A 21236-nucleotide genomic window follows, 5' to 3' on the forward strand; every position below is an offset into this window, starting at 1 on the left:
GCCTCTTGATCAGGGACCAGGGGTTCCCCCCCTCCAGCCAGGGAGTAGCCCTACAAGTTGTGCACATAACTTGATTGCATTGGTGATTTCTAGAGGAACATGACACCACTGGAGAGCTTTCCCCAGAAGACATGCCACACACAATGTCAGCAATTCCCACCCCTTCCTGGCAACCAAAGGAGCGGCATCAAGAAGAGCAGGTGGCCGTCAGGACCTCTGTCACCACTGCAGGAGATCTGGCCGCCCTGGGGAAGACTCTTAGAGCATCACCCGTGAGTGCCGTGAGCCAGCCAGTCTCAGCAATGTGGAGGTTTTCCTCAGAGGAGGAAGGGGCCAGCATGGACATCGGAGAGACACCATTTGGCCACCCCTGGGATATACGATGGTGCCTATATGTTGGCGATCCAGTTAGAACAAGTTCAAATGCCTACTGGCATGCACCCACTATCCCCTGTATTCTATCCCGTTGGGGGAATTACCTGGCTTCAGGGCCTTCCCCGACCTGTAGAACCTCATATCCAAATTGCACGCTGGATTTGGAAGAAAATATGGCTGCAGGAGAGGGGTCGATATTGTACCCCAGTGCTGGAGAAGGACCTGCCAAAAGAAAAGCAGCAATGAATTAGCTTTCATGTCTCTCTTGTACTCGTTCTCATGCGTAATTCTAGAAACTACTTCACACTCTTTTGACAGGTGGGCCTCTAGCACCCGTGTGGTTCTTGGGAGAGGTTTCTCACCTCAACATTATTACCCTTGCTAACGAAAACCAAAATGCTGTTCACCCGCTTCTCTTCTGCTTCTCAGGCTCCGTCCAGTCGAGCAGGCTTACACGCCGTGTAGCAGAAAAGCTGTGCTTGCCAACACGTGCACGTACACCAGCCACTCGCCACCGCCTCTCTTCTTCCTCCTTGTACACTAAACGCCAGGGTTGCTGGATCTTGTCCAAGACATTCCTGGGGATGTGGAGAGCCTGGGGAAGGAGCTCCGTAGGGATGGCACGCAACAGAATCCACCCTCTAAAGCTGCCATTTTATCCAGGGGAACTGATCTCTGTGATCCGGAGATCCGGTGCAATTCCAGGGACATCTCCATCCCACCTGAAAGCTGGCATCTCTAGTGAATGCGGAGGCCTGTTGCTTTCAATGGGGCAATCTCTTCTTTCTTTCTTTCTTTCTCTTCTTTTCTGCCTGTTGTCGCTATCAGTGTTTCAAGTCCATTCTCTTCTTATTTCATGTGATATTTGGCAACCATTTTGTTTGGACTCCCTGCATCTATTCCGGTCTCACTGTCTCAAATAGTGGCAGGGGCCAAAGCAGTGAACAGAGAGGCTAATCTTCGGCTTAAACAGAAGACTTGTGCCTGAAGAATTAAAGGCCTGAGCAGAAAGAGGAGGACGAGGAAATACGGAAAGGATGAACACAGAGGCATTTCGCAGAGAGGAACAATAGGATCGGATCAAAGACGACACCCATTTCAGCCGGGTTTCAGACCTGACTTAGGACAGAGATTGTTTTGACAGCTCTGGTGAAGGATTCCTATTTCCAAACCAGAACCAAGGCCAGAGGCAGAGCCCGGTGTGAGGGAAAAGACAAAAGTGATTGTTGAGCATTTGTGAGGGTATGCACATGTTTGTGCCAGGACAGTGTGGGAGGGGGAGGGTCCCGGGTTGTGACAGGATTTAAAACAATTGGGATGTGAGTGTCCTGCATAGTGCAGGGGTTTGGACTAGATGACCCAGGAGGTCCCTTCCAACTCTAGGATTCTATGAACTGTAAAAACAGGTGTAGAAAAAAACCCAACAAGTGACCAACGAAATGGACCACTTTAGAAACAGCAGAGTACAGCCAAATACCCGTAAATGCCTGTGTGCCTGCTCTCGACCAGATCTGGGGACTTTTCTACCTTGCCTCCAGCCTTGTGCAATGAGCTGCCAGCTGGGATACAGGCCCTGATGGAGCTGTCCAAGTTCCACGGGGACCAGAAAACAGCACTCTTTTGCCAGGCCTGTGGTTGAGTTCAGGGTCTCTTTCCCACATCACATGTAGCTTATCCCAGGGTTCAGGGCCAAGCAAGAATTTAAATTTGTGTTTCCTATCACCACACACCCTATATAGGACTGCCATTTTATTGGAGGGGGCAGGGTTGGCCTGGTTTATGGTTTTGCCTTGAGAAGCAGCCGGAAGAGCAAAAATCAGCTTTTCACAGATGAACACTGTGATAAATACTGAGTTTATCTGCACAGGAGTTGTTTTGTGCAGCTAAAGGATTTGTCTTCCGCAATCAGGAAGAAAAAGAAATTCACACTGTAGTATTTAACGTAGTTTTATATTCCCCATAACAGGCCTAGAGCCTCCTCTCTTTTATCATTCTGTATCTTGCTGGATTGAGCCTTAACAGTAAAAACAGATCCAGGGCATGAGTTTCCTGGCTGAATGCTAGCTGAGGCTGAGCTCAAGGAGAGGCAGCAGGGGTAGACACATCAAAAAGACCAGACAAATTATCGAAAGCAGCAGCATCCACAACTGGGAGGGAAACACAAATACCGGGGGATTCCGGTTTTCTTCCTGCATCACACCCTGGAACAGCCTCGGATAGAGGTAGGATGCTACAAAGGGTGACCATTTGTCACAATCTATTTAATTTGTAGAACTATAATGAAATCCGTTCTGGAGAAAAGATAAACCTCCATGCTTTTTATACTTCGAAGTATTCCAACCACGCCTACAGTTTTGAATCCGCCCTTCTTTGGAAAGGAAACATTCGAGGATAATAAACCACAAAACGAATGTTTCAATGAATGTGTAACGGGATCGTGGGGAAATGTGAATCAAAATGCATAAGTTGCGAAACATCTGCCTGTACCGCTACTTTTCTCGTGCCTGATGACGGGAGCTTTTGACTCTCAAAAGTTTATCCCCCAAAACTCTTGCCGGCTTCTTTGTCTCACACCTAACCATGCGACTCAGTTAGCTTTCCCAGGACATTCTGCGGGTAACGCAATCACCTTCCTCCCAAATAAAGCCACTTGTTCGCAAAATAATTCTTGTCCCTTTTTGATCTCACACGTCTCCCGGTAACCCCGAAACTAGGATTTATTTATTTATTTATTTCTTATATTTCTATACCGCCCTCCCCGGAGGCTCAGGGCGGTTTACATTAAACTTATAAACAATACATAGAACAGTTTTGGCAAAAGTCTGTCCCCGTCCCTCTGCATGGACCATCTGGACCGACCAACACACTTTTCCTCCCCGCTTACTCAAGTGGTGGTTGTCCAAGGAGCCCCACCCAATGCAACTTACCTCGAAGAGCCGATCCGACCACAAGCATCAGAAAGTGGAATGGAAACGGAACCCCGGCCATGGTGCGGCGGCAACAAAGGTCGTCACTGCTTATCTCCAGGTAAGCATGACCTGGTAGGGGATGCCAGCGCACCTAGCTGAAGAATTCAATAAAGCCAAAAGATGCTTTAGAGGCGAGGGAGGCTGAAAGAGCACAAGAGGCAGGGGAAAGGGGAAGGGATGGAAAGACTTTTCAGTTTCCAAACAGATGAGAATCTCTCTCACTCCCTGCTTCGCCAGCCCTCACGCGGCTCTGCGCACAGGGTGCACTAAGTGTGGGCCCGGAGGGAAATGGCAACATGCGGGTGACAGGAGGAAGGAAACCTACGCTTCTTCCTGTCTCTGCTCGAAGGGCAAGTGGTGAAATGAGCCACCAAGACACCTCTGAGCAGTGAGGATTGCGTCAGCGCATCCGTGCCAAAAATACTTGTTGGGACTTCAGTGGCCAAACTTTGTGAAAAGGACCATCGCTGTGGTTTGCCATGTGCTGATTTTAACGGCAAGGATTGGACGGCAAAACACTGATGCGTCTCTAGTGGGCATTTTACCAGGGGCTGTGGAGTCTCAAGCCAGTACTCCGCAAGCGTATCAGGAAGAGGAACTGCCACTTTCAAAAAATGAGTTTCAAAAATCAGTGAGCAAGTAGCGGGGAGGGAGAGTTTTCTTTGTTGGGCGTTTGCTGAAAACTGGGAAACAGCTGGCGGCAGGGGTACTCTGCTGCCTGGTGAGCATAAATAATTTATCACTTGCTTTCATGAGGACTAGTAACATGCCTCGCCAAAATGTTTTTTAAAAATTCACCTAAAATGCATGTTTCTGTACAACTCAGCAAATGCAATGTTATAAATATTTATTACATTTTATGGTCGCTGTATTAGTTGACTCCAAAAATATGTTTAAAAAAAAACTAGCAATGCTGGCAAAGAAATCAGATTGACCCACGGGTCAAAGAGAAATGAGTTTAAATTACAGAGAGGTAAATCTTTGTCCTGAATTTTTTATCCTACCCTTTCTCTAAGGGGTTTGGGGCAGTCTCTCCCCCCCCCCTCACCTACCTCCATTTTGCTTACACAACAACCCTGTAAAGTAGGTTATCTTGAGAGAGCGACTGGCCCAATGTGATCCAGTTTGCTTATCTGAACAGGAATTTGAATCCAAGCCCTCCCTTCCCCCCACCCATTCAACATTCTGATCCGAGGAATGGAACGCTGAATGAGGACTGGTCTGGCTCGAGTTCGGATTCATCACCCTGACTTTCCAGATGGACGGTGCATTCTGGATGGAATAATTTCCTAAAAGCAAAAGCATCTTGGATGATGCATCTTAGACTCTCTTTTGCTGAAACTTTCGTAAGAACATTTGGATTGCTTTAGGTGTCCAAATCATATCTCACAGTGTTGACCTCCTGTCTGGTCCAGCTGACTTTTCAGTGATATCACAAAGCCTTGAAAATTAGGTCCGTAATGCCAAAAGTGGTACTTGGAGGAATAATTGAGATGCCGAGCCACTGCCCCATCTCCATTAAAATGATCTCTCTGAGTGTATACATCTCTTAAATCTGGCAGAAAACACTAAGCTAATACAAATGGAGGGGCCCTTCTGTTTGCAGGAAAAGTTAAACCCAGTTATGGCCAGATGTTCGTGGCCTGCTCAACCTTGCTTTGAGCCCTCTTCGTGGATATAATCCATTAGAATTTATTGCTTTTTATCATCTTCACTGAACTTTTAATAGTGCTTTGTTTAAGCTGTGCGAGGTATGTTGTGCCCTGGGAGAAAAGTCCGTGAATAAATAAATAATTGCTCATTTCAACGTAGGGGAAATACAGCCAGAAGGGGGTGCTGTAGGACTTCCCTAGTTGTAACCCCACATCTTACTCAGAGCCACAGACTAGAGGCCAAGCTTCCGGACACTTGCACTCTGGTCGTAAAATTCATTTCTGTGGAAACTATTAATCATAGAATCCTGGAGTTGAATCCCACCCCCTGCTCAGTGCAGGATCAGCCTCAAGCAACCAGAAGGAGCTGTCCAGTTGCTGCTTGGAGACTGCCAGTGAGGGGAACTCACCATCGACAGCCCATTCCACTGCTGAACTACTCTGTGAAAAATGTTTTCCTGGTATCTAGCTGATAACGTTCTACACATGGATCACTGTAACCTTCCCATGAGAGGGAAGGCCGCATGCAAAGCCTGATCTCATCAGATCTCGGAAGCTATGCACGGGTCGGCGCTTGGAAGAGAGACCACCAAGGCCGGCTCTGTAGAGGCAGCCAGTGGCAAAGCGCCTCTGATTCTCGCTGGCCTTGAAAACTCCTTGCTGGGGCTGCCATCAACTGGACAGCACTGTGTACACACACATACAAAATCTTTCCATGTCTATCCAGGACGACGATTGTAAGGGAAAGGCAGGGAGGCACATCGGCAGCAACACACAGCTGAGTTCTGTACAGCACTTCAGCAACACCCACGGACAACAAGCATCGCCTCCAGGTGAAGAGGGGGGGGGGGAACTAGAAACGAAAGTGCAGCCCAGCCAATGGGAGACCGTGATGGGTGTGAAGCCTGCTTTCCTGTTTCCCCAATGCGAGAGGAAGTGGTAAGCTGAGATACAGCAAGGTAGGCAGACATCGCTCCGTCCTGTCCTGCACAGTCAGAGGCCAGATATGGTAAGCATCCAGAGTCCCTTCGGCCATGTTTCTTTGCTGTATCCCTGCTCGGAAATGGTGACAGGATGCCCGGGAAGGCCCAGTTTGAGGGGTGGTCTTTTGATGGGATCTTTCCCTGCACCTTAGGACAAAGATTACGTCGGCTTTGCGACCCTGCCCAGCCAAGTCCACAGGAAATCCGTGAAGAAGGGCTTTGACTTCACCCTGATGGTTGCAGGTAAAGGATTAAAAACACCCATTTGATTCACTCTAGGTCTCTTTTGACACAGCTGCAGATGTTCTGCTGCACAAAACGGTGCCTTCTCGCTGTAGCCTTCTACAGCGCCTGGGAGTGGAAGGAGAGTATAGTTTGTGTTTAGTATAGTTCGTGTTTAGCACACGTCTTCCCCACTGGGCAATCTGCAGCTTGGGAGGAGGGGAGGGCAGTCTGAAGGCATGAACCAGAGTGGGAACAGGAGGACAAGACGGCTTCAACCTGCCCCACCCCACAGTTTTAGTCTGAATTGAGGTCCATGAAGCTGCCTTAACAATGTATTGGATACGCAGTCATGGGTTTTCCAGGGTGTGGCTTGATCTGACCCCGAGAATTCTTGAGCAATCCGTTTATTCCCTCTGGCTCATTCATTCTCCAGGAGAGTCCGGCCTGGGAAAATCTACCCTCATCGACAGCCTCTTCTTGACGGATCTGTATAAAGATCGGACCCTTCCGGATGCCCAAGGTGAGCAAGGCTTTTTGGTGTGAACAAGCACAACAGTAAAATAACTCCCATTCCGGAGTGCTTTGCAGCATAACCACCCGATGACAGATCCCTGCCCCAAGGCACTTACAATCGACATTGCACATGGAAGAGGCAGTGGCGGGAAAGAAGGCAGCTAGAGGAAATGGGACTAGCAGAAAAGGTGGCAAAGTTGTTGGTGCAGGAGACCTTTGGGGAATGGGCTGGAAATCATGGGGCAAAAATAAGGGCAAAGAGATAAGGGCAGCCAAATCCACAGAAGGTTCTGAAGCCAAAGATGAAGAATCTGTACTTGATTGTGCAGCACTCAGAGATTCAGGACAGAGATTGAAGAAAGGGTGTCTTATGATCAGAGGAATCGGTGACGTCAATGATTTGGGGAAAAGCGACCTGCACAGACACGCACTGTCTGGGTTGTTATGAGGCCGGAATAGCATTTTGCGGACTCTGTACTGCCTCCCCTCCCCGCAGCCCGGATCTCTCAGACGCTGGAGATCGTCAAGCATGCCGTTGATATTGAAGAAAAGGGGGTGAAAATGAAGTTGACTGTAATCGACACACCAGGACTTGGAGACGCAGTGAACAATGCGGAGTGGTAAGAGGGCAAATGCACGGGCGTGTGCCTAGAGGGGACAGGGAAAAAGGTGCCGCAGGGGAGCGGACACGCAAGAAATGCGTGGATCCTTCGGAGGGATTGCGGAACTGAGCCATCAGAACTTTGGAACGGAATTTAAAAATTATTTCTGCCCAAAATTCTAAATTCTAGGGAATCCCGGTCTGTTCCATATGAAAATTGTTGGGGAGTTTTGAGGCTAGGAGCCAGTTTTGAGGATTGCTTTGAAAATACTATTGTAAAATAATCCTAAAAATATTCCCACATGCAATATTTTTAACCTGTTCTCACATCAGCGGGCTCTGATAACTGGATATATGGTGTTAAAAAAAATCCTTCGATGATTCAGATTAGCATAAAAATCCACAATGTCATGTGGGTGAATCTAGAGGCTATTTCTCCTGACCTCTTTGTTTTCCTTCCTGATCTCTTGTGCCATACGCAGCTGGAAGCCAATTGCCCATTACATCGATTGCCAGTTTGAACAGTACTTTCGGGACGAGAGCGGCCTTGACCGCAAGAATATTCAGGACAGCCGAGTTCACTGCTGCCTCTACGTCCTCTCACCGTTTGGACATGGGTACAATGAATGGAAGTTTACTGTTTGTTATTTGTGACATAAGGGATTAGAATCATACAGCTGGGTCTCTGGAGCAGCCTTTTTCAACCTCTGTCCATGGAAGAGCCCCTGAAATATGTTTCAGGCTTTGTGGAACTCCAAAAGCGGTGACACGCCCTTTCAGGGGGCACAGAAGTAAAATGTGGGGGCCAGCCAGCCAATCAATCCATCACTCCTTCCCCTGTGGAGAAAGTGATTAGGCCTGTAGAGCAACAGGGGAAGTAGACTCCTTTGATGTCTAACAATGTCAGTGGCCAACTGAACTTCTGGGAAAGGCTGCATAACCTCTGGGGAGCTCTCCTGTAACCCCAGGATTCCCTGGGAACACCGGTTGGGAATCCCTGCCTGGAGGAACAAATGCTCCCCAGATATGGGATGAATAACACTTTAACAGGGCCTCTTCCCAAGCTTATTCCCAGCCGCTTATTTACCGCTGCCCCGAGTGAAATAATAATGTCACTGAACATGTGCAGAGTGGTTTTACCACTGATGCCCCATGGCTCGCCAGCACACTTCTAGTTATTTTAGGCAGGCAGAACTGATTCCTGACAAGTCTTTTTTATAATCAGTGGAGACATCTTGGCCACATTCCATCACAAGGTGGGATATGTAAGCTGCAAGTCAGAGCAAAAGCAGCTTGTTTAGAGCAAGTATCCCCAAGCGCTCTCCAACAGGATATGCCAAGACTCTTGATTTCCTCCTTCTCTGCCACAGGCTCCGCCCCCTGGATATAGCATTCCTGCATGCCGTCCATGACAAAGTCAACATCGTGCCTGTAATTGGAAAAGCGGATTGCTTGACTGTCCCCGAGGTGCAACAGAAGAAAGAGAAGGTGAGACGCCTGAAGAGCATAGTGTAAGGGAACCTCAAATCTCAGGGGCCCAGAACTGACAACTACTGCAGATGAATCCTCCACCCAGAGGTGGTCTCTGCTATACTGGGACTCTCGTATCTCAGTTTTAACCCCCTATTACTGGAGCTGCCTTTCATGGGTATTTCACTGCTCATTTCAATTCCTTCGAACCCGCAGATCCGCCAAGAGTTAAGAGAAAATGGGATCAACATTTATGAGTTTCCCGAGTGTGACTCAGACGAAGATGAAGAATTCAAAGCTCAGGATGCCGAGATGAAGGTGAGAATTGGACGGGAGGCGGGTGAGCTCTCGGGTGTGTTTCGGGGTTTTCTTTGAAGATGGCGCACTAAGGCTTGCAAATCCAATTTGTGCTCCCCCTGTAGCATAGCATCCCCTTTGCGGTCATTGGGTCTAGCCAGGTGGTTAGAGAGCTGAAGGATAAAGTGTTCCGAGGAAGGAAATATCCCTGGGGAACAGTGGAAGGTAAGTTGCATTCAAGGGGAAGGTCCAGCAGAGGGCGCTGTGCCACAGGAAGCTGCTGATGCCACTTCCCATTTTTTCACCCCCTAGTGGAGAATTCTGCTCACTGCGACTTTCTCAAACTTCGGAACATGCTGATTCAAACCCACATGCAGGACTTAAAGGACGTCACCCACGAAGTCCATTACGAAAACTATCGTGCGCAGTGCATACAGAGCCTGACCAGAACGGGGGCTCGGGATCGGAGCAGCCGCGCGTAAGAAAATTCTGGGGTGACAAATTTTATTTTGTGGGGAGGGGCACTGCTCCAAGAGGGTGATCTTGATTTCCAAAAAAAAACACCAATTTTCAGCTGTTTCCCTGCATTTGTATCAGGTTCCTCAGAAACCGCGTCCCTGCATCTTCTGGGTCCCATGCATGAGCTCTTAGTACCTTATCACTTTTCACTCCCGTTAGTTGCAAAAGTCAGCAGGAAAAGAATGTAAACAACCCCCAGCTTACGATTAGATTTGCACTGATTTACAGATTACCAAAATACAGTTATATAAGAAAGGAGAGTGAGGAAAGAATAAATTCTGCTTCTCTTAGAGCCCTCAGGAGAGGAGTCAGCCTGCCGCCCCCATCTTTTTCCGCCTCACCAGGGTAAGGATTGAATCAAGAAATCAATAAACGGGACTGAGGAGCCTGTTTTGCAGTTTACAATCAGAAAAACCTATGAACATGCAGGATCATTGGGCCTGCTTCCCGCTACCTGTAGTGGGTTATTCCTGGGAAAACAGCCAACTATTGCAATTAGGTAGATCCCCAGATGGATCTATAGCCAACTGCTTTTTAAAGACTAAGGAAAAGAGAGGCGAAAGGACTTTGTAGGAAGTGGTACGCATCATCCAGTTAATTAACTTTACCGGATTGGCTGGAGAACACACTTTACATGAAAGGGAAAGACACTTTTTTTGTTTTAAAAAAATCCTTATTTGTTAGTCATCGGCAAAGGATATGGATCAACAGAGCAGGGGAAAAGAAAATGCCAAATCGCTCCGATTCGGTCCATTCTGGGAAGCTTAGAAGCTTCGGCCCGCCACTGGCTGGGGACGCACAAAGAAAGGGTGAAGTCTCAGCGGGACCCAAGTTAGGAAGAGCCTGAAAGGCAGTGGGTCAAAGAAGCTGAACATGAAACCGATGGCCGCAAGGGAGAGGCTGGCTTCCTCGGTTCTGAGCTCTCTGTTGCCTTTTTAGGAAGCTGTCTCGCCAAAGTGCTACTGAACTGCCCCTTCTGCCACTGACCGCCGAGACAGAGAAATTAATCCGCGAGAAAGATGAAGAGGTGAGTCTCTGACAAATGGCCCTCCCATCTTAAGTAGGTCCGTGCTTTTAAAAGGCCTCCATTTCCTGTTGGGAGTTTGTGACCACAGTAATTGGCCCCTTGTTGGCCACTGTGTCTTGGCAGTAGGGGAAGTGTCAACAGCTGGTGCCTTACCCCCCCCCCCCTTCCCTGGGGCAATCTCAGCCTCTCTTTCTCTCTGCACCCAGCTCCGCCGAATGCAGGAAATGTTACAGAGGATGAAGGAACAGATGCTGCAGGGTCAAGTGGAGCAATCAGACAGTCTCTGAAAGACACCAAAGGTACTGCATTTTTCCTTGCATCATGGGGGGAGAAAGAGAGAGAGAGAGAAAGACCAGCTTCCTTCCACATGGCAAGCGGCTGAAGAAGCCCTTTAGCTCTGGAAAAGCAGTGTCAATGTTGATGGGCTTTTTGGGGTGGGAATGAGGATAGGGCCAACCGTTATCAACTTTTTAACCATTGAGAAGCCCCCTGAAACATTCTTCAGGCTTTGAGAAACCCCAGAAGTGGTGTGATCATGCAAAATATGGTTGGGGAGCAGAGCTGTGGACATGCCCACCCAAGGCCCCTCCCCTTCCCACCCCCTCCAGGCTCATCACGGCCGTTTGGGGAGGGAAAGTGTCGACATGACCATGTATCGTCCTATTACCCAATAAATGTTTAACAAATTTAAAAAATATTTTTAAAATTAAAGAAACCCCGGGGCTTCCTGGCTGAGAAAGCCTGCCTTAGGCAAAGCAGTTGGGAGAATTTCCTCTCTCTCTCACACACACATATCTATGTCCTTCTTTCTTCTCAGCCCAAGCAAAGAAGTGACAGTAGTTCATTGGCATGCAGTCGCTTCAAGAAATGATGAGAGCAATCAAAGAAAATAAAATATATTTTTGCACCACTAAAAGTTTATGGAGACCTAAAATAGTTTCTATCCCTCTGCCTTCCCACAACCGCTTCACTCCCCATTCATACAGGTATCTGTTTCTGACCCAGTCCTTGTCCCCAAGGGCATCTGTCCCATCGGCGTTGCCCTGTCCATCCTCAAACGGATGCTTCTCTACGAATCCATTTCCTCAGCCCCACCACACTTGCAAGAGTGGACTATCTAGGAACACCCCCATGCTGTCCACAGACCCTCTTCACACAGAGAGGCTGCAATATTATGGCAGGCAATTCCCTAAGGCCAACTGGGTAACTAGGGGTAAGTCAACAAGGCAATCTTAGAAGACGGGCCACAGTTCTCGAGCAGGGAAAACTTCATGTTAAGAGACACTGTGGACCATGAATTTGCAGTCTGATGCTGCACCTAAAACAACCACTATGACCAGGCCGTGGGGAGGGGCACTGAACAAGGACACAGAAGAGACACCCAACCTGTGCAGGGGAACATCTAGGGGGAGGCTGATGGGATGCTTAACCATTTCCCGTCCTGCTCTGACACACAAAATCAGCCGCCACTCAGCCGCTTTTCCACCCACGGCTGGAACCAAAAGGGCTGGCAGCCCTCTCCCCCGGAACACACACCCAGTGAAGCTGCCATCTGTTCTGTAACGCCTACCTTCCCCCAGTGTTTGACCAGCCCCAAGCCCCAGAGTCCAGCTGCCTTTTCTAAGCAACGGTCTGAAAGGCAGGCTGGACACAGGGGACTTCACTACACTCCTGCTTGTTGCTAGGAGAGACTGGAGCATGCATCAATTTGGCTTTTTTAAAAAGAGGGGCAAGGAAGCAACAGCAGAACAGCTTACACTTCCCATCCCAATCGATTACACACCGACTGGATATCGGGGCTTCTCTTGCCATGGCTTAAACAAGGTAGGGGCCTGCTTGGAGCGGAACATCTGGACAAGGCCTAAAACCACCACTGCATCCTCCGTCCCTCCTGAACTCACAACTAGAGCCCAGGGTCTGTTCAAGGCCGGAGGTTAAGTTTCCGTCCTCCTGCTCCGGAACGGACAGCTGGCGGGTCCTACTCCTGGTATTCTGTGTACTTCTTGGCCGAGCCGTAAACTTTCTCAGCTGGGTATTTGAGGTGGTTCTTCTCTATTTTGCGGAGAGCGGCAGAAGGCAGGTCCACCCGGCACTTGTCTGCCAGGGCCACCAGGTAGATAAGGACATCGCTGAGTTCATCGGAGAGGGCCTCGCGCTCTGATTCGGTCCATCCCGGGAGGCCTACAGAGGCTTCGGCCCGCCACTGGCTGGGGACACACAAAGAAAGCCGGGTGAAGTCTCAGCTGGACCCGGGTTAGGAAGAGCCTGAAAGGCAGCATGTAAGATTTAAATCCAAGAGGGATCCGGGCCTGACCCGACTCTGAAGTTCCATTTTTTGCCCCACACACAATTCTGTCGTGGCTCAAGTCATTCTACAAAGCACTTTTGTCACATGCGATTCATGTGTCTCCTCAAGGCTTTATCCCAAGATTACCAGACTATGCGTCATTCTCTCACTAAGGTGCCATTTTCAAACCCGTGGAACATTATGAGTGTAGTTTCTCATGTTTCCTCAGAATAAAACCCAGAAACAGTGATTAGAAGAGCAGCTTCTCATCTCTCTGCTTATGGCAACAAAACCCAGCCAAGTAAACAGAAACAATTTACAGTCACCAGCACGTGCTGTGCCATTAAAGCCCAGGTAAATGCTTTATCCAGGTTCTAAGAGGTGAGGCTGTGGCTCAACAGGGTAGCATCTGTTTTGTAAGCAGACGGTCCCAGGTTCAATCCCTGCCATCTTCAATTAAAAGGAACAGGTAGTGGGGGACATGAAAAGATCCTTGCCCAAGTCACTGGAGAAATGCTGCCCATCCGAATAGACAAAACTGACCTTGATGGACCAATGGACTGGTTTTGGCAAAGTGATCCCTACCCACCCCCCAATTTAGGAGAAGAGTTGGTTTCTTATGCCTCACTTTTCACTACCTGAAGTAGTGTCAAAGCAGCTTACAATCACCTTCAACAGACACCCTGTGAGGTCGGTGAGGCTGAGACAGCTCTGCAAGAACGGCTCTGCAAGAACAGGCCTAAGAGGACTGTGACTAGCCCTAAGTCACCCAGCCGGCTGCATGTGGAGAAGCCAGATTAGAGGCTGCTGCTCTTAGCCACAAAGCCATGCTGGCTCTCTTAAACAAAATGAGCCTAAGCACAAGCATTTCCATGCACCAGCTTCACCCTCATCAGCCTCTACCTTTTCCCGGCACCCGCCCCTTCCCCACGCCCTGCCTTCTGGCAGGCTGAGCAGCAATCGCCTCCATGGTACTCACAAGAGCTCGGCCACTTCCCCCACCTCCCCGACGAGGGCCAGAAGTAGATTCCGAGGCTGGTGGTATTTTCCCCAGCCCCTTTCAGCGGCAAAGGCAGACTGGCGGCTTCGGCTATAGGAGAGAACGGGAAAGAGGGATGAGGCCGGGAACAGAGTCCGCAGGGGTACATAGGGCCATACGGAAGGGCTTAAAGAGAGGAGGGGGAAAACCAAACAGCCGGCACCCCCCAAAGTCATTCTCTCCTTAACCACATTTTGGGGAGATGGCATGCATAAAAAGCAGTCTGTAAACAAAAGCCGTGCAATACTTTGTCACATGACCTGATATTGAGACTAACCCAATTATTACGTGATTTTTAAAGATTTTGCTACAGGGCAGCCAGTGACCCATGTCTTTTGTGCAGGGAAGGAAGCAACATTACAGCAAAATACAACTCCACTCCCAGGCTTTCCAATCTGGACCAGAGCTCTATGTGCAAGTGAGTGGCTAGGAAATACCCCTGTGATACTTCCCTCACTTCAGGGGATGCTCTGCATCCCCAGAATGGCTTGCATGGCAGGAGTTGGCTCGATGGAGCCTGAGTCTTGGGTGGGGTTGGGTGAAGAGGGTCAAAGGAATCCTTACATGTCTTCCAAGGTGGGCTCACTGCTGAACCGAAAGATCCTTGCTGAGTTTCCAGGCCCATCTTCCAACGCCGCTTCATCTGCTTGTTCTACTTTTATCTCCAAGGAACCGGCAGGAGAGCACAGAGCCTGGTGAGGAAAAATAAAAGCCACATGAACCTGTGTTTGGACCATGGAACAAAGCAACTTTCCCATTTGTTAAAAACTAGAGAGCAGGTAGCCCTGTAGGCAAAGCACATGCCCCTACACCCTGTGCCATTGGGAGCTTCTGGGTAGCAAAGAGCAGCTGCTTTCAAGAGCTGTTCCTTCTGCTCATTTGCCACTCATTCATTCTGGTGTGCATGCACACTTCCTCAAACAATGTAAAAGGAATCATCACAGTAAACCTATAAGAGATAAATTAGCAGGAAATTAGCAGACAGCATCAGCACAATTGTTTACTAATTTCATGCCAATTTCTTCTCTCCATAGAGCTGCACTCCCATGACTCCTACTTCATTGTCCGAGGAACTGTGCATGCACACCACAGTTCACCCCTCGAATAAAACTTGGTTGGGCTTATAGGTGTCCCCATACTGAGCATCTGTGGAGGCCTAAGAGACACAAATACTCCACTTTAGAGTTGGAAGGAACCCCAGGGTCATCTAGTCCAACCCCCTGCACAATGCAGGAACTCACAACTACTTGCCCACCCACAGCGACCCCAATTCCATGCCCAAATGATTTCCCCCAAAATAAAAATCCAGCGTCCACGTCCAACCTTCTCGGCTGCCGGCGAGCCATCCCTGTGCAGAAACTCCTCCCGCTTCTGGTCCTGCATGCGAATGCTGCGCATGTGCCCTCCCCCGGCCGCGTGCTGCTTCACGTCGCACACCCCTCCGTGCGAGATGGAGAAGTCCCGGTTGCAGGCGCTGCAGCGCGCCTTCAGGGCGTTATCCTGCACGCGGTGCAGCCACGCGAAGTCCTTCTCCCACTCCTCGCGGTACTTCTGCATGCGGCGGCCCTTCTTGGCCGGGGGCGGCGCGGGAGGACATGCCATGGCCCTCCTCGCCCCCCGTCCGCACGCGCGCGCCACACCAGCCCCGCCGCAGCCAATCAGCGCCCGGCATGGGGGCGCGCCCCGATTGGCTAGGCCGCGCGAAACCGGCGGCCCAATCGAAGCCGGGAGGCGGCTCGGGACCCAATCGCCGGGAGGTAAGGGAGGCGGGAGGAGCAGGTTATAGGGCTTGCCTCGTTGACGGACGGGGAAAGCGCCCAATCAGAACCCGCCTATATCGAGGTGTGGGTTGTTTTTTTTTTAAAGCTCCCAAAGAAAACTTTTTAAAGGGGGGAGTTCAGCAGCCTCGGTTCTTTAGACGAATTAGTTCCGGCCGCGCCATGCCCACCAATGGCGGGCCGACCCGGGCATACATGCACCCAATAGGAAAGCAGCATTCCGGCGGCTCTTCCGCGATTGGCCTCGGCGCTTGGAACGCGCATACACGGCAGCCAATGGGGAAAGGGGGAGGTGTTTTCTGAGGGGAGGCTTGCTGGGGCTTGCTCGGAAACCGCGTGGGGGACTTGGAGGAGTATTGCGCGGGTTCCCTCCTGCTGCTGACCTGTGACATTTCTATTATTATTATTATTATTATTATTATTATTATTATTATTATTATTATTATTATTATTATTATTATTATTATTTGTTTTTGCATCAAAGGTTTATTTTTCCCCCGCTGGGAATGTGGAAATTAAACACTATCTCCAAGCTTCAAGTCGTATAGAACTGCATTATTTTTTTTAAAAAACTGGCAATTCCCACCTTTCACAGTTCCCAAAGAGCACTAGGGTCTCGTGAGCAGAATTTGCCCAGGATCCCCGCCCCCAAAATATGAAATTAGCCTGCCAGGGCCTTTTCTGTCATGGCCCCAGCCTGGTGGAAGGCACAGCCTAATGAGATCAGGCCACTGACTTACCTGAGCCATTTACTGTAAGACTGAGCGCTGGCAGGAACTCCTAGGAATTGTAGTCCATAGACATCTGCAGAATTTTTTCTACTGAAGACTTTGCTTGCATGTCCAACTGTGAAGCTTGAAAAGAACAGTATCCGTGCTATAATGGATATATGTGGAATCCCTGACTTTTTTTTTGGGGGGGGGGGAGGGTCTGAAATTTTGCTAGCTGGAGACCAGCAATCCCCCTGGTTTTAATGTTCTCTAAAGGTCCTTCGGGAAAATCCATGCATTTCTATATGTGTTAGGAAGGAACTAACTGCCCTTCTGGTCATTCTGTGTATTGGGCAGGGGTGCATGTTTGTACAGGAAACTGCATGAGTCCAATGTGCTACCGACCTTCCTTCCTAGCCTTAATCCCACCCCTCACCCTGCAGCCCCCCACCCCTCAGGAATTCAGGAAGTTTGTTTTGTGCAACCAGAGGAACTAGAGACAAAGTTGTAAAGGCGAGCTCAGCAGGCTGGAAATTCAGGTAAGCGGCCAGCGCTTCCTTTTTTCAGTTCCTTTTCCCACTTTTCACAGAATGATGTGTGTGCATCATAAAATAAAAATCCGGGCACACCAAAAAGACACTCTGGTCTGGCCTCATTTTCATCTGCTCTGGGCTAACTGAAATTGCAGCTACTTTTTCCTTCCGGGTTCTAGTTTTGCCGGCTTAGGGGCAGTGATCTTGTTTCCTATGCTGTATTTTAAAGTTGCTTTTATGATTTGGCTTTCTAGCTATGGAGAGGTAGATACCCATCCACACCTGATCTCTCATTAGCGTCTGCTGCACGTTTGAATACATCGAAAAGAAACAAAATAGATGTTTTTCATCTTTCCTTGGAGCTTAGTTAATAAAGGCAGCCTGTGCAGATAAAAGGGCACTTTGACCTTTGCCCGACTGACCAGAACTAGAAAGCTGATTTGGTTTGGCGGGAACAGCTGACTCGGGAAAGGAGACTGGAGGGGTCCTTAGGAATGCACTCCCTTCTATCACTTTGTATGAAATCACTCATTCCCTTATGAATCAAGAACTGAAGGCAGCTGTAGCCATGGCCCCATGTTACACTCAAGACATATACATCCTGTATGTACATGCATACCTCTGCTTTATTAGAGTGAATAGCCAGCTCTGGGTGAGGAAATACCTGGAGATTTGGGACATAGAGCCTCAGGAGAGCAGAATTTGGAAAGGAAAGGGACTACAGTCCATAATCCACCCACAAAACCAGCTGTTTTCTCCAGGGAGACTGATCTCTATTACCTGGGGATCAATTGTAATAGTGACAGATTGCCAGGCCTTACCTGGAGGTTGGCCACATCTGTTTATAAGGAAGTGCCAATGTGCATTCACTTTACAAATGGGAATCTTCTTGTCTACTAACTCCTGCCACTTGGCCTTCAACCGGCTTCTTAGAACATTACCTGGTGTATTTTTGTGATTTCTCCTCCCCAGCTGCCATGGCCTCACGTCCAGACCTTTCCCACCTTCTCCCCGCTGCCCAATTGCATCAGCTGGCCCGTGACTGGCTGCAAGAAGATGCTCCCAGCTTTGACTATGGAGGCTATGCTGTGGGTGATCGACAGGAGCGGGCCGTGCTCCTCTGCAAGTCCCCGGGAACCTTGGCCGGCTTTCCTTTCTTCAAAGCCGTCTTTGCTGAGGTGGGCTGCTCAGTGGAGTGGCTCCAGGCAGAGGGAGCATGGGTGGAACCGATTACCCGGGTGGCTGAAGTCCGTGGGCTGGCCAAAGACATCTTGCTTGGCGAGCGGGTGGCTCTGAACTGTGTGGGACGATGCAGCGGTATTGCCACGCTGGCAGCAAAGGCATGTCGGGTGGCGCAAGAAACCGGCTGGCATGGCGAAGTGGCCGGGACACGCAAGACCACCCCTGGATTCCGTCTCCCTGAAAAATATGCCCTTCTCGTGGGAGGAGCTTCCTGCCACCGTTTTGATCTGGGGAGTCTCATCATGTTGAAGGACAACCACGTGTGGGTGTCCGGTAGCATCACACAGGTGGGTGGTTCTTTGATCTCTTGCTCTTCCTCCATAATTGTACAATGCGTGTGGCAGCTGAAAAGCTATTCTTTCACTAGGGTGGCTTCATTGTCGTGAATCATTGATTATCATCATTATCATCATAATCGATTTCAGCCTTTTAACGGAGAATCTAGATATCGCTATTGACAGCCTATTGGACTTTGGTTTTTGGTGTGCTCTTTTTCCATCTGTTCGCAAGCCTAATTTGTTTAATTTAAGAACACCCCAAAAACAAAATTTAAAAAACATACATTTTTAGCACCAACCAGTTGAGAAAAGACAAACGGCAGTACGTAGGTTTTTACTGTCCCCTTTCAGTTTCCCCTTTCTCATTTAATTGTATCGTGTTACCTATTTTTGCTCCCCTGTTTTATCCTCAGGATTGCCCTGTGAAATAAGGACATGTAATTCTTGCAACCCATATGGTTATAACCCCTTCTGTTTGTCTGCTGAAAAATCAAAGGGTTGCCCCAAAGGTGGACTCCTATGTTTTATTTCTTGCAATTTAGGTAGATCATCCTCTTCTCCCCCCTCTCCCCCATCCAAGCTTGCTATGGCTGTGAAAGTAAAGGCCCGTTCTAACGAATTTCTATTGGTAAATGCTTATCTTCCTCCTAAGGTCCTTAGGCTGATTCTGTATAGAGCAGAAGTTTGGATTAGATGGCCTGGATGGCCCCTTCCAGCCCTGTGATTTTAAAAGCAGATATTGATGCCCAGTGGATGACTTCAGAAGACCTACAGAACAGCCACCTACAAGCCGTCATGGCAATCGGGAAAGATTTTAACGCCCGATTAGGTTTGGATGATAATGAATTACTCCACTCTAAATTCAGGAGGGATAGCCTTTCATATTACAGCATCCCAGAAGGACAACTTCATTCAAACGACAAAGTTATCAGTAGATCAGGAGCCAAACAAATGAATACTGCCTTCGGGTTATCATTAGCAATTGTAATTGGAAACAGCACCGCCAAGATTATACGTTTTCCCATCCTCGCTGTCCTTCTCCCCTCCCTAAACTCCACCCTCCATCAGGAATTTCTGAATCTGGAGCGGGCAACCCTACACTCCTTCCTCTAACGGGCTTTTCTGCCTTTTAACGGTTGTAACCTTACAGGCGGTCCAGAATGCCCGGCGTGTTGGAGGCTTTGCCCTGAAGATAGAAGTTGAGTGCCGCTCACTGGAAGAGGCTCTTGAAGCAGCAGAATGTGGAGCCAACATTGTCATGTTGGACAATTTTCCTCCTGAGGTACTGGGCCGGGACAAGAGAGGGACCACAGAAATTATTACCGTTTTAAAGCAAAGAACGAACCCACCCCCCCAAAAATCTCTTTACTGAAAGTGTAATGGGAGAGGATTGCAGTTGTAACGTTACTGTGGAGCCCTTGAATCGCATCAATGATGGCCTGGAGGGGGCAGGAAGGGGAGGGGAGGGGCTCCGAGTGGGCGTGTCCACAGCTCTACCATATTCTGCACAATCGCGACACGTCAGAGGTTTCTTGAAGCCTGAAGAATATTTCAGGGGTTTCTCAATTGTGAAAAAGTGGACAAAGGTTGATGCAATATCTCCACAGCAACTGTGCTGCAGTGATCACAAAACAATTGTAGTATGTGTGACCTTGCCTCATTTCCCGTTCAGTCTACCGCATTTCTCCTCTTGGCAGGATCTGCATCCGACCGCCGGTACCTTGAAGGCCTCCTTTCCTCACGTGACGGTAGAAGCCAGTGGAGGAATTAACGTGGAGAACCTGGCTAAGTTTGTGGGGCCCAATATCGACGTGGTCTCCCTCGGTTGCCTCACCCAGTCGGCCACGGTCGTCGATTTCTCCCTCAAGGTCTGCCGGGACCCAGCCTCCAGACTGCCTGTGAGGAATTTCATCTTCTGAACAAGGGGGAGCTGGGCTGCGAGTTCCTCTGTGACAGGCAAATGCACGTCAAACTGGAGATTGATGGCATTTACTCCATACCGCAATTGCTAAGTTCAGACTGGGTGATTGGGTGCACACCTCTAAAAGGTGTGAAGAATGAAAGGGGAGGCAGATGCTTTACCGCTTGCCTTAATAATTTCAGTAGCATTTGATCACCAGGTGGCCAGTAGCTCTTGTTTCTTGTCACAAATGGGACCTGCCTAGTGTAGAAGGGAGCTGTGGGGCAGCAGTGGAAAAGCAAAGCAGCTGCATCTGTTGCTATAGTTTCAGGCATCCTGTAGACATCAGCTCTCGGCTATCCCCTGGCAATCTTTTCCTTTTGTGCCTCCTCCGCTTCCACTGCAGGCAGGTTACGTGGCTTGCAAATAAAACCTCCATCTTTTAAACCAGCCTTTCTCAACTTTTTTACCATGGAGAAACCCCCTGACACATTCTTCAGGCTTCGAGAAACCCCGGAAGTAGTGCAATCAGGCAGAATAAGGTTGAGACACATAGCTGTGGACACACCCACCTGGGGCCCCTCCCCTTCCCGTCACTGGCCATTTTGGAAGAGGGGGTGGGGTTGACATGAGGATATATGGTCGAATCGCTCAATAAAAGTTTAATAAATTCAGAAGTCAATGGCCCATTTCTTTCAGTAAAATGAGTGTATTCATTTTGCTGTTCATAGAATCATAAAGTTGGAGGGGACTGATCGCCCTGTGGGATGGTCGGTGAATTTTCTCCAAGCCAGGCTGGATTCTGGAGATTTTTGGTGGAGGGACCATTTGGGCATGA

The 21236-nt window shown here is 49.1% G+C and overlaps 4 protein-coding genes across 7 annotated transcripts in view; 2 read left to right on the plus strand and 2 right to left on the minus strand.

Moving 5' to 3' along the window:
* The window catches only part of ITGAL (integrin subunit alpha L), a 25176-nt gene extending 21526 nt beyond the window's left edge, over positions 1 to 3650 (minus strand). Inside the window, exons 1-2 of one of the 3 annotated variants that reach the window (XM_077314524.1) lie at positions 3303 to 3650; positions 480 to 597 (exon numbers count right to left, since the gene is read on the minus strand). In XM_077314524.1, coding sequence (XP_077170639.1) covers positions 480 to 597; positions 3303 to 3363 — 179 coding nt within the window. In that variant the 5' untranslated portion in view covers positions 3364 to 3650. Of the gene's footprint in view, positions 1 to 479; positions 598 to 737; positions 757 to 782; positions 1635 to 3302 lie in introns of those variants that run through there. The other 2 variants (XM_077314526.1, XM_077314525.1) reach the window with 2 other exon arrangements.
* A 254-nt stretch (positions 3651 to 3904) lies between these two features.
* On the plus strand, positions 3905 to 11558 carry SEPTIN1 (septin 1). Of its 2 annotated transcripts, none has more exons than XM_077314662.1 (12): positions 3905 to 4065; positions 6132 to 6222; positions 6638 to 6724; positions 7214 to 7337; positions 7801 to 7935; positions 8689 to 8806; positions 9005 to 9106; positions 9211 to 9310; positions 9398 to 9563; positions 10544 to 10631; positions 10838 to 10930; positions 11449 to 11558. In XM_077314662.1, exons 2-11 carry the CDS (start codon positions 6213 to 6215, stop codon positions 10916 to 10918), a joined length of 1011 nt encoding a protein of 336 aa, XP_077170777.1. In that variant the 5' UTR covers positions 3905 to 4065; positions 6132 to 6212; the 3' UTR covers positions 10919 to 10930; positions 11449 to 11558. The 2 variants fall into 2 exon arrangements, with proteins under 2 accessions (XP_077170777.1, XP_077170776.1); XM_077314661.1 differs by lacking the exon at positions 3905 to 4065 and adding an exon at positions 5884 to 6005.
* Positions 11512 to 15620, minus strand: DCTPP1 (dCTP pyrophosphatase 1). The gene is made up of 4 exons (XM_077314724.1): positions 15281 to 15620; positions 14522 to 14649; positions 13898 to 14008; positions 11512 to 12838 (listed from the first exon to the last, which is right to left on the minus strand). Exons 1-4 carry the CDS (start codon positions 15557 to 15559, stop codon positions 12610 to 12612), a joined length of 747 nt encoding a protein of 248 aa, XP_077170839.1. The 5' UTR covers positions 15560 to 15620; the 3' UTR covers positions 11512 to 12609.
* A 510-nt stretch (positions 15621 to 16130) lies between these two features.
* Positions 16131 to 20848, plus strand: QPRT (quinolinate phosphoribosyltransferase). Its single transcript, XM_077314687.1, has 4 exons — positions 16131 to 16984; positions 17951 to 18507; positions 19649 to 19780; positions 20196 to 20848. Exons 2-4 carry the CDS (start codon positions 17956 to 17958, stop codon positions 20415 to 20417), a joined length of 906 nt encoding a protein of 301 aa, XP_077170802.1. The 5' UTR covers positions 16131 to 16984; positions 17951 to 17955; the 3' UTR covers positions 20418 to 20848.
* The last annotated feature ends 388 nt before the right edge of the window (positions 20849 to 21236 follow it).

This window comes from Paroedura picta, chromosome 16, assembly GCF_049243985.1.
Source record: "Paroedura picta isolate Pp20150507F chromosome 16, Ppicta_v3.0, whole genome shotgun sequence".
NCBI lineage: Eukaryota > Metazoa > Chordata > Lepidosauria > Squamata > Gekkonidae > Paroedura > Paroedura picta.